At 42.1% G+C, this 12158-nt stretch overlaps 1 protein-coding gene across 2 annotated transcripts; it reads right to left on the minus strand.

The window, feature by feature from the left end:
- Positions 1–1797: 1797 nt before the first annotated feature.
- On the minus strand, positions 1798–8951 carry Yae1 (YAE1 maturation factor of ABCE1). Of its 2 annotated transcripts, XR_004945003.1 has the most exons (4): positions 8785–8951; positions 7061–7182; positions 4588–5129; positions 1798–2223 (listed from the first exon to the last, which is right to left on the minus strand). XR_004945003.1 is itself a non-coding variant. In XM_036188126.1 (3 exons), the coding sequence occupies exons 1-3, from the start codon at positions 8908–8910 to the stop codon at positions 4700–4702; spliced, it is 678 nt and encodes a 225-aa protein (XP_036044019.1). In that variant the 5' UTR covers positions 8911–8951; the 3' UTR covers positions 4003–4699. The 2 variants fall into 2 exon arrangements, 1 of the variants encoding a protein (XP_036044019.1); XM_036188126.1 differs by lacking the exon at positions 1798–2223 and having other exon boundaries at positions 4003–5129.
- Positions 8952–12158: the final 3207 nt, after the last annotated feature.

Below are 12158 nucleotides of genomic sequence, written 5' to 3' on the forward strand. Positions count from 1 at the left end.
CTGGATCCTGGCATTTGCAAGTTAGAGGCAGAATGATCATAAGACCATCTAGCAACACATCTAGGGACAGGGAGACCCTACCTCAAACAAAACAAACACAGGGGGAACCCCCCCCCCTTTTTTTTTTAAAGAACAACTTGACTATTTGAATGAAAGGCCAAATTCCAATGATTTGAAGGTGTAAAAATACTCAACTGTATGTCGAGTATGAAGGCAAAGAAAATCAGTAGCAGACTTAATGATTTCTAGCTTTGGAGGAGCCCAGATGATATTAAGAGTCAAAACATGGGCTGGAGAGGTGGCTCAGTGGTTAAGAGCACTGGCTGTTCTTCCAGAGGTCCTGAGTTCAATTCCCAGCAACTACATGGTGGCTCACAACCATCTGTGATGAGATCTGGAATGCAGGCAGAATGCTGTATACATAATACACAATAAATAAATCTTAAAAAAAAAAAAAGAGTCAAAACACAAAGGCAAAGCGAGTCAGGCAAAAGGAATAGGTTGTCTCGACATGCTGTGTTAAGCCACTGAAATAGGTATGAGAAACTGGCAGTTGTGAATTTAGGTCTAGAGCTGGGGCTGAGGATGGAGGCTGAAATGCTAGCTTTGAGTCAGTACAGCGGAAACTAGGGGAGGCAAGATCATCTAGTTAGTCAAAAAACTAAAGGGGCCAAGAAAGAAACCCCCAGAAACGTTCAGAGTGGACAAAAAGGGGAGCATTAACAAAATGATAAAGAACAATAGTAACTAACAAGAAAGACAAGCAGAGGAACTTACTGGAAGGGGTGGCTAACCCAGTTCACTGAGACACAGGAAACTGGCCGGACTGAGAACATGCCCGTGATGGGCAGCTGTGGCCTTACCTAAGAGTGACCTTAGAAAAAAGCAGTGTGAAGCTGGTGTGAATGGGCAACAAGCAGTTAAGGCAGGGGTATCCAATTCTGGAAGTCTGTTAGCCATGAAGGGCATCTAGGAGGGCATGGCATCTTCACAACGGAGACTTGTGATTTCTGTACAGCAACAAGTCTTGACTGGTAGTTTATGAACAGCATATATGTTTATTTCATCTACCGGTTAAAACTTGGCAATAATTAAAAAAATAAGTTCAAGATTTTATCATCGACTCTAACTACCTACACATAGGTAACTATTTTGCCCTGGATCTTGAGACTAGAATACAAAGCCGTAACCTTCCTTTGAAGAGGGTGAGAGTCTGCTGTCAGCACTTGGCCTTTATCTGGTTTACCGTGAAAGCTGTTAGCAGCAGTGCAGCAGAGTCAGTGCCACATAGTTATGTTCTGGCCAAAGATGAGGTTCAGACATGAGATGGTCCCACAAGGGCCTATCTCCCAGCGACATCATAAGCAGCTACTACATGTTAAGGCTTGCACAGTAGAACTGCCCACAGTCCCCATTTCTCAGAATCCATGCACAGCAAGTGATGCGTTGCTGTGGGATGTTCTGTATGTCAAGTGTGTTGCTCTGATTGGTTAAAATAAATAAAGTACTGATTGGCCAGTAGCCAGGCAGGAAGGATAGGGTAGGCGGGACAAAGAGAAGAGAATTCTGGGAAGTGAAGGCTGGAGGGGGGAGACACCACCAGCTGCTGCCATGACAAGAAAGATGTAAGGTACTGGTAAGCCACTAGCTAAGTGGCAAAATATAGATGAATAGAAATGGACTAAATATAAGAGTAAGAGCTAGACAATAATAGGCCTGAGCTAATGGCCAAGCAGTTTAAATAATATAAATGTCTGTGTGTTTATTTTATAAGTGGGCTACTGGACTGCTGGGGCTTAGTGGGACCTGGAGAGAAGCTCTCCAACTACAATGCGTGTCTGTAAATAAAGATGCCAGTAGGTGAATTTAGCTTCCTCCTTCTTGTGCAAATCACAAGTCAGTGACCTTAGTAGTTCTAGTGACTTAAGTGTCAGGAAACAGTATTGTGGTCCCTGCCCTGTTTGCTTAAAGAGTCCTCGATATGTTAGCACCAGAAATAACTTATTTCAGACGTGATCTCTTGGCCATGAAACTCTGGTCACAGGTGCAGGTAGTCCTGCCTTCCCATTTATACTTACTCAGGGCCTTTTCAGGGGAGACCTGGCTGGCTCACAGCACAGACAGCAAGACAAAGGACACAAATAGATTGTCTTGACTGTTTACTGTTTGGTTCATCATACCACTGCGACTCCTCTGTAGTCCAGGAACTTCTCTACAACTTTTCTAAAAAGCAAAGAAAGAGATTTTCCCCCTTAACCCAATAGCCTCTTGTGTGTGGTGTGTATGTGCACATTGGTATAAATCTCTGCATGTAGAGGTCAGAGGGCATCAGATGTCCTCCTCCAGCAATCTTTACTCTTTTGAGGCAGGATGTCTTCCAGCAAGCTGGCAAGTCCCTGCAATCCTTTAGTCTCTGTCCCCACACTGGGGTTAAGGCACACTTGGGACCAAATCTATTTTTTTTTTTTTCCTCTTGGTTTTTTGAGACAGGGTTTCTCTGTGTAGCTTTGCGCCTTTCCTGGAACTCATTCTGTAGCCCAGGCTGGCCTCGAACTCACAGACATCCGCCTGGCTCTGCCTCCCAAGTGCTGGGATCAAAGCCACCACCACCCAACCCAAATCTATCTTTTAAGTGGATACTGGGACCTGAACTCATGGTTGTGCAGCAAATGCTTTTAACCATTGAACCACCTCTCTAGCTCCCCTAGCTAATTTCCTTTCCTGTGACTATTAGTATAAGGAGACCTTATGTGATTAATGGTGGCAAGGGGTCTTTATCTTTAGGGAATCTTATCAGGGAATGTCCAAGTAAATCTCTAATCTTTACTTAGAGTAGCCATTTTGAGGTGCATTGTTAGAAATGATTATTTCTATATAATATACAAGGTCGAACAATAGTGACTAGTGCAGTGTTTCTCAACATATGGATCTCGACCCCTTTGACAAACCTTGAACTCCAAAAATATTTAATTAGACTCATTACAGTAGCAAAATTAGCTATGAAGTAGCAATAAAAATAATTTTATGAGCCTGGCGGTGATGGAACACGCCTTTGATCCCAGCACTCGGGATGCAGAGCCAGGCGGATCTTTGTGAGTTCAAGGCCAGCCTGGTCTACAGAGCGAGATCCAGGAAAGGCACAAAGCTACACAGAGAAACCCTGTCTCAAAAAACACCAAAAAAAAAAAAAAAAAAGGGTTGGAGAGATGGCTCAGAGGTTAAGAGCACTGACTGCTCTTCCAGAGGTCTTGAGTTCGATTCCCAGCAACCACATGGTGGCTCACAACTATCTATAATGAGATCTGATGCCTGATGCCCTCTTATGGCCTGTAGTCATACATGCTGTGATGTAATAAATAAATAAATCTTAAACAAAACAAAACAAAACAAACAAAAAAAGAGAAAATAATTTTATGGTTGGGAGTCACCACAACATGAAGAACTGTATTAAAGAGTCACAGAATAAGAAGGGTTGAGAACCACTGATCTAGAGACTATAATATTCTGTGGATTTGAGATTTTAATATAAAACTCACTTATGAGGTCCTTGGTTCTATCCCCTGTACCATAAAATAAAGTTAAAAAAAAAAAAAAACAAGTCATGAAATGTTACTTTGATATCTTAAGCATGTCTTGGTACACTGGAAACTCTACAACACTACTTCAAATTTTGCTGCCTCAATTCCTGAATATTCTGTGCATTTTGAAGAGGGACTTAAGAAACCAGCAGAATATTTTCGTAGTCCCTAAGGTCTTCCTGACAATCTCTGACTAATACGGCATCTTTCAGCACAAGCGAAATACTAGCCAAACAGCAACTGAAGCTGCCAGTAAGGGACAATTACTTGGGTGCCTCTCAAGTCAGGCACTTCGAATGAACTCCAGGTAGGGAAAAGTGATAAAAAAAAAATCCTTTTCTGATCTCTAATTCATAGAACAAAAATCTGAATGTGATTCTGTCTATGCTAGATTACACATTTCATGTTGAAGCAATATAGGACAATGGTCTCAAGTGTTTTATTCCAATGTAAATAACAAGGTTGCAGTTCAGAAATAGTCTGTTTTGAAAGAACACGGCCAACTCCTCACTACCTAGAAAACTAAGCAGTTCTTTACAGTATAGCATGGAATGTATTTTTTCTATTTTTCATAGATGTAACATCTATATACAATAGGTAAACAAGGTGAATTTTAGTACTTTGTTTTAATTATTGTTTGTTTTTAATTATTTATTCAATGATATAAATATTGTGTCAGTTTCTATGGTCTCTTGACTTTAATGTGTAGCTATCTACACATCTCCTATATATCTATGCTAACCTTTAGGTTATTTCTGGCAACTTTGGTTTGGTTGCTGGTGATGAGGCCCTAAACCACCAGATACTGACAGAGAGGTAGAAAGCAGCATTAGATTTCTTTTTTCTCTTGTTCTTAGGTTTGGCTAGTCTAAAAATTACTGGTTTTGATTAGTAATTTGAAAATGACAATGAGGATTTCTGAGCATATCTAAAATTTAAAAATTTACCAATTACAAAGACAAAGGCTTATATTCCATTTACTAGTGTTAACAATGAAGACCTTTCATACCTCCATAAGGGGTAACTACAGGAGATGTGCTCAACCAATGGTTCCTTATCAAGAAACACAATGCTTTGAGGACTCTTCAGAGCATTCATCCCAGTGCAAAGGGGAGATAATTTCATAGTTGCCTCAGGTGCTGCAATATGTCTACTGATACTCCCAGCTGTTTTACTAAGTCGGCTGTCTGGTCCAGGATCCAAGCGAGGCTTGGTTTTTCCAAGTGTGTGTGCTCTTGTGTTCTGCACCATTTGGAAAGTGAACAGTCTGTTCCGCTAGGACTCTCGTCAGAGGCTCTGTTCAACTCGGCACTATTTTCACAGAGTCTTCCATCTTTAGGTTCATCAATCTTTTTCTCAGCTGGAACTCCACGACAAAGGTCCATATCCTCAATGGAGTCCAATAACTCTGTAACTTGGGGCTGTGGCGGGACTGATTCCAGACGTTTGAGCACACACTCTTCGCACTGGCCAACTGCGTCCAGAAGATTATTTATTTTGCTGATCAAAGTTGAACTACTGCCATGAAGGTGACACCAGGAGAGCAAAGCACTGAGTGAAAATATAAACAAGAGTTAAATAGGAAAAAAATCAAATAGTCACAGGCATTTAAAATGCCAAGCCCCTCGCTTTCCTTCTAGACAACACCATGCAAAACTAGATTAACGATAATAATGCAAGTCGAAATCAGGAAAGTAACAATGCAAATAACACTAAAGAGCAAACAAAGCATCTTTTAATATAAGTTAACCAAGAAGACTTAATTATATAAACTGTTTATAAATCATACCTCCTCCTTCACAGCTCTGTATCAATTTTATTTTATATTTTCCCTTACCATGTAAGTTCTATGCAATAAGATATAATTTACATAAAGACCAGAAAAACCAGTTCCCTCTTTTCTTTCCTTTTAAAATAGAAAACCCAGACTTGTTAAACTACAAGAAAAAATAATATTATCAGGAGGAGTACTTTAAAGACCTCGTCGTGGGCTACTCATTGTCACAAAGTGGTGTCAATGACATCTCAAGTCAAAGTTTTTGTCTTGGCAGTACTCAGTATCTATCATCAGGCATCAGGCATGTGAGGCAGCCTCCATTTCTCCTTTAAGTACATCAAACAGCTTCTAAACCAGTCATTCTTAATCTCTGTCACAAGTTAGAATTACCAACAGAGCTTTCATTCCTTGAAAAGTGTTAAGAATTCTACTCCAAATATACTTATTTTTATTACCTTCCTCCCTGATTGTTCATACAATATAATAAAAAAATGGTTCTTTCCCTTTTTTTTTGGTTTTTCGAGACAGGGTTTCTCTGTGTAGCTTTGCACCTTTTTCCTGGAACTCACTCTGTAGCCCAGGCTGGCCTCGAACTCACAGAGATCCGCCTGGCTCTGCCTCCCGAGTACTGGGATTAAAGGCATGCACCACCACCGCCCGGCTTCTTTCCTTTTTTTGATGAGGATTGAGCCCGGGACTGTGTGCATGCTGAGCACACATTCGACTGCTGAGCTACAACCCTCCCTGAAAATACTTTAGAAGTGAAATCAAATGATGTGAAACTCAGCAGTAAGCTTTTAAAGCTCATAAACACAAAGTGAAGATGAACAATTGGTCATTTTCCTATTGTAAATTATATATTCCAGTTAATTTTAGGTGTAAAGGTTTCAACATAGTTCAAAACAAACAAGTAATTCTTTTCTATCCTTTCTAAACTCTGTGATTCTTTGAAGCAGTCTGTCTCTCTACAAAGGATGGTTTAAGGATTGCCCACATCAAGGAGGCCTGCTCTGCTTTTAGTCACCATGTGCTGTCTGACTATCTCACTACTCTCTGACATTCCTGCAACAGCATCTGGACAGGGATTCCAAGTCCAGGAGTGAACACATGGGACCTCCTTCTATTAGGAGTTACACTTTTCCCAGTGGCCTTCTAGCCTACAGGCCTGCCTGCTGTGTGCTACCACATGTGGGAGTATAAAGAGCCTCATTTAGAAGCTGAAAATCTCATTAGTGATGTGTGCTAGTCCCAATGACAAAAAATGGACACCTTCCTACCATGTCTGTGAAATAAGGAAAAGCATCAGGCACACATGTATTAAAGTGGGCAAACCAATGGCAACTCTTTCAAGCTTTCTGAAAGCAGTATTTTATGCTCTGAAGACTCATGTAGCCAATGTCAGGAAAAGCACTTTAAGACGTTTTATTTTTAGATATTAATTACCTCCATCAAAAAAATCCATGAGAGCCAGGTGGTGGTGGTGGCGGTGGCGGCGGAGCACACCTTTAATCCCAGCACTCAGGGAGACAGAGGCAGGGGGATCTCTGTGAATTCAAGGCCAGGCTGATCTACACAGTGAGTTCCAGGACAGCCAGGGCTGTTACACAGAGAAATCCTGTCTCAAAACAACAACAACAACAACCCCCCTAAAAAAGCTATCAGAATTGTGTTTAAAATGATCCATTACTTAAATTTTTAAGATCACCTCAGTGTTCCCCTGAGTAGTCCATAGTTTATAATGACTTCCGCTCCTTCTTTGTAACCTTGATTGAAGCCCCGTTGAAGAGTGACTGCTTTGCCAGCATCCATTCCATCTCTGTAGCCTTCCTAAAAATGAGAAGCCAGTTGAAACTGACACCAAGGAAATCTTTTCCAGAGAAGCATAGAATCTGTTTTGAAAACAGCTTTATCAGATTTTTACTATGTTAACTCAATAAGATATGGCAGAGACATAAAATCCAAAGCAGAATGTTTCTTCCAAAACCCTATTATTGGTATATCCTTCCTTATCACATCTGTTTTATTTTCTTAAACCAGCCTGGCCTGGAACTCATGAAACTACTGCCTCATCCTCCTAAATGATGACAGGCACGTGCCTTGATGTCATATCCTTAACTCACTTTGAAAATCTAGGCTTACCCGTGTAAACATTAAACATCAGTTTTATGTCATTTTCAATAACCGTGTTAGCAAGGTCTTCACAGGAACGGAAAATGACGACTGGCCCTTGGTAACTGACTAGAACAAGGTAGTTAAGGAGGCAGGCAAGGCCAGGGAAGAGGAAACTATTTTAGGAACAGCAGAGAGGAAGTCTGAATTTAGAAATCTAATCTGAATGTGGCATAGAGATTTTTTGTCTTCTTATAATTGGTCTAGCCCCAGATTCCTAAGGCATTTTTATAATGACATAATGGTTGTTGGACTCAACAAATACTATCTTACTGGAACATTAAATTAGGGTAGATCACAACTGCAGCTTTAAAAGGGCAATTAAACGGCTGATAAATATATTGGGAGGAACAGTTCTTTTTATCTTTTACTTCTTACATATTTATATAACATATATTTACTTATTTTTCGGGAGGGGGGGGTTGGCGTGGCATGCCATAACTTGAGTGTGAAGGTCGGAAGGTAACTTCCAGGAAATCTATTCTGTCCTTCTACGATGTGTGTTCCAGGGAACTCATATCATTATACTCTGGAATCCATCTCTATGTGGACACAGATGTTGGCAGTTCTCACCCAGAACTAAGATGATTCTACCCAGACATTATTAAGCAAGTTTTAATGAATGGTGTGACGAATCCGGAATGGAAAACACATTTAAAGTAAAAAGTGAAACAGTATCCTTCTCTACCTTCCCGTCCTTTAACAACAATCTTAAGCTCACCTTTTCCAAGCCTTGGTAACACCACGCCTAACTTTGGACTCCCCACCCACTGAACAACATCTGTGAATATGCATTTTCTGCCAGCCTTAGTCTAGTCAGTGTACGTTTCTCTCCTTCAGCTCTTTCCTTTTCCAAATTGCAAACTCTTGAGAGACTGGATAAAAAAGTTCTACTTAGTTGGTCAGTCCCCGGCTCCAAACCCAGCTGGGGCTCTCAAAGAACGCGCCCGTTTAAAGGTTATCAATCCTTGGAAATCCTGAGACTGGGACAGCGTCTTGGGGAAGCGGCGAGAGAGCCGTACCCCTCGGTCCAGGCTTCCGCCCGCGTGCCCCGCGTGGGAGCCCCATGCCCCGCGTGGGAGCCCCATGCCCCGCGTGGGATCCCCAAGCCCCGCGTGGGATCCCCAAGCCCCGCGTGGGATCCCCAAGCCCCGCGTGGGATCCCCAAGCCCCGCGTGGGAGCCCCATGCCCCGCGTGGGATCCCCAAGCCCCGCGTGGGAGCCCCATGCCCCGCGCGTCCCTGTCCCCCGCCCGTTTACTTGGATTCGTCTCCGCATGTGGCCCTGCCATTCCCGCTGCACTAACAGAGTCTCGTCCGCTTCCTCGTCAAACACGTCCTGATCCCCAGGGCTCGAGATCTCGGGAACCGAGCGAACCCAAGACATCTCCGAAGAAACTTAAGAGTCCCGGACCACCGGAAGCGCTGGGAAGTGCTTCCGGCCCAGGGGCGGGGCGAAAGGGTAGGTGTGGGACGAAGAGGCGTGTGCGGCTCCCCCTGAAGCTCGCAGTCTAGGGGCTGAGTGCGGCTGGCTCCTCCCACCCGCGGCTGGCTCCTCCCACCCCCGGCTGATCTGGGTCAGGCGGCGGGGGCGGGGTGGGTGCTGGGAGCTAAGTCCCACCATTCCAGGGCTGAGACTCAGTTTCTGCGTGGGCGGAAGGCGTTGGCACCAGCGTGCAGCTGAGGACATTGGCCTATGAAAGCTGATTGTGCGGTCAGTTTGAGATTAAGTAATATGAACACATTTGTAAAATCAGCATCCCTTGGCACATTCCTTCCCAGCCTCAGGCTCCTGCTCTGCGAGGCAGAGTTCAGTTGAAGAACTGGACACCGACACCACCAGCGTTCTTGTTTTGTACTTTGTATGAGAAAAATGAGTCATGTGATAATTTAATTTTTTCTGAAAAGTTTTCTAGAGTACCTTTTTTGTTGTTGTTGTTGTTGTTTTTGGCCCTTTTGGGGGGCCTGCCACCCAGCTCCCAAATAAATCACACATGGAAACTTATTCTTAATTATGAATGCCTGTCTTTAGCTTGGCTTGTTTCTTGCCAACTTTCCTTAACTTTAAATTATCCTGTCGATATTTTTTTCTTTTTCTCTTTCTTTCTTTCTTTCTTTCTTTCTTTCTTTCTTTCTTTCTTTCTTTCTTTCTTTCTTTCTCTCTTTCTCTCTTTCTCTCTCTCTCTCTCTCTCTCTCTCTCTTTCTTTCTTTCTTTCTTTCTTTTCCGAGACAGGGTTTCTCTGTGTAGCTTTGCGCCTTTCCTGGATCTTGCTCTGTAGACCAGGCTGGCCTCACAAAGATCTGCCTGTCTCTGCCTCCTGAGTGCTGGGATCAAAGGCGTGCTCAGTCATCCCGCAGCGCTGCTTCCCAGTTTGGAAGATATTTTTGCCTCTGGGCTTTTCCCATTCTCTTGTTTCTGTAAATCTTACTTACTCTGGGGCTTGCTGTGTAGCTTGTGTGAAGACTCCTGGAGTCTTCCTCCTTCTCTTGCTCCTCTTTCTCCCCTCCCAGATTTCTCCTTCTCTCTCTTCTCTCTGCCTTCCAGCCCTGCCTATTCTTTCTCCTGCCTTGCTATTGGCTGTTTAGATCTTTATTAGACCATCAGGTGTTTTAGACAAAATAACACAGCTTCACAGAGTTAAATGCAACATAAACAAAAGTAACACGCCTTAAAGTTATATTTCTTAACACTATTTTGTATTAGACATTATTTTAGGCCTTTGAGGTACAGCACACCATAGGAAGAAAGGTCTCTTCTTGAATTTTCAGGCCCTGTGGACTTCCTATTAGTGTAGAAATGGCAGTTGACCAACAATAATATATAAGTAACTCATAGTTTGAAGATTGTAAATGATATGAAAAAGCACTACTGTGGGAGAAGTCAGGTTACTATTTTAGTTTATTTTGCATTTCTATGCTGGGGACTAAACCCCAAACCTTTCAAATGTGGAATGTGTGCTCTGTCAATAAGCTATTCCCTACAGGCCCAAAGTTACCTTCTTACATTTTCAGAGATAATCTTATATCTCATAAATATATGCATAAAACCAAATATAAATGTGTTGATATATATTTATAGTTATAAATACTTACATTTATATATAGATATATTTACATATATAGAAATTAGCAACAAAATGGTAGTAAGGGAAGCAATAGAGATAGTGATTGAAATGAATAAATTAGAAAACCCCAAACTTCTGCCTGTGAGATGGCTCAATAGGCGCTTGCCATCAAGCCTGAGTAACTGAGATCAGTCACCATGACCCACATGATGGAAGCACAGAACTAACTCTTGAAAGTTGTCTTCTGACCTCCACTTATGTACTGTGGCACACAGACACATACACACCACATGTAAATAAATGCAATAAAAAATAAAACAACACTGGCATAATAAAACCCTAAAGGCCAGGGGCTGGAGAGGTGGCTCAGCAGTTAAAAATGCTTCCTGCTCTTCTGGAGAATGCTAGGTTAGGTCTGAGCATTCACAGAAGGTGGGTGACTCACAGCCATCTGTAACTCAAAGCTCTAGGGACTCTGAAGACCTCTTCTGTCCTCCAAGGGTACTTGCACACACATGGCATACGTGCATACAAACACATACACATATACATACATATAAATAAAAAGAAATCTTCAAAAATAAAAAGAAAGCAGTAATCCTGTCCTGTATCTTTCTCATTTAAAAAAGAGAAAAGTATTAAAAAAAAAGACAGGAATTAGGAGGTAACTATTAATGCAGATGAACAACACTATAAATAATTCAAACTTTTAGTGTTTTGAGATAAGGTCACAGGAAACTTGAAATATAGCATAGGATGAGGATAATTTTGAACTTCTGATTTTTCTGTCTCTAACTCCTAAGTGCTAGGTTTACAGATGTGCTGTGGAACACTCCTTTTCTATACTATGAATATGCATTACTCTCATTGGTTAATAAAAAGCTGACAGACCAGTAGCCAGGCAAGGAGTATAGGTGGGGTGACCAAACTAAGGATGATGGGAAGAGGAAGGACAGAGTCAGGTGTCACCAGCCAAGCGCAGAAGAAGCAAGATGAGAATGCCATATTGAGAAAAGGTACCAAGCCATGTGGCTAAACATAGATAAGAATTATGGGTTAATTTAAGTGTAAGAGCTAGCTAGTAATACACCTGAGCTACCAGCTGATCATTTATAATTAACATAAGCCTCTGTGTGGTGATATGGGAAGCAGCTGCTAGGTATTTGGGAGTTGCTGGCAGGACAGAAACTTCTGCCTACACAGATGTGCATCACCACACCCAGTTTTTGTAGTGCTGGGGATTGGATGCAAGGTCTCCAGAATGCACTCTGCCAACTGAGCTACTTCTCCAGACCCTTAAATGAATATGTGCTTAAAAGTTGAGCTGTCTGAGCTATTGCTTAGTCATTAAAATGATATGAATTAGAGATCCAGAACCCACATTAAAAAAAAAAAAAAGCCAGATGTGGTAATGTGTGTCTGTAATTCCAGATCTCTGGAGGTGGAGACAAGTGGAGTCCTGGGGCTTTCTGGCCAGCCAGAATAGTTTAGTTGGCAAGTAAAATCCAGGCCAGCTACTCCTGTCCCCCTCACCCATACGTTAGTGCACCTGAATATTCATAAGAATGC

The sequence above is a fragment of the Onychomys torridus genome, chromosome 5, assembly GCF_903995425.1.
Source record: "Onychomys torridus chromosome 5, mOncTor1.1, whole genome shotgun sequence".
Lineage (NCBI taxonomy): Eukaryota > Metazoa > Chordata > Mammalia > Rodentia > Cricetidae > Onychomys > Onychomys torridus.

What these genes read in the sequence shown, in the direction of transcription:
- Yae1 (XM_036188126.1), bottom strand. Translation starts at nt 8,910, where the DNA reads ATGTCTTGGGTTCGCTCGGTTCCCGAGATCTCGAGCCCTGGGGATCAG. An exon ending in ACATGCGGAGACGAATCCAA is followed by an intron (nt 7,183 to 8,784) that starts GTAAACGGGCGG and finishes TCTCATTTTTAG; the next exon opens with GAAGGCTACAGAGATGGAAT. An exon ending in CTACTCAGGGGAACACTGAG is followed by an intron (nt 5,130 to 7,060) that starts GTGATCTTAAAA and finishes ATTTTCACTCAG; the next exon opens with TGCTTTGCTCTCCTGGTGTC.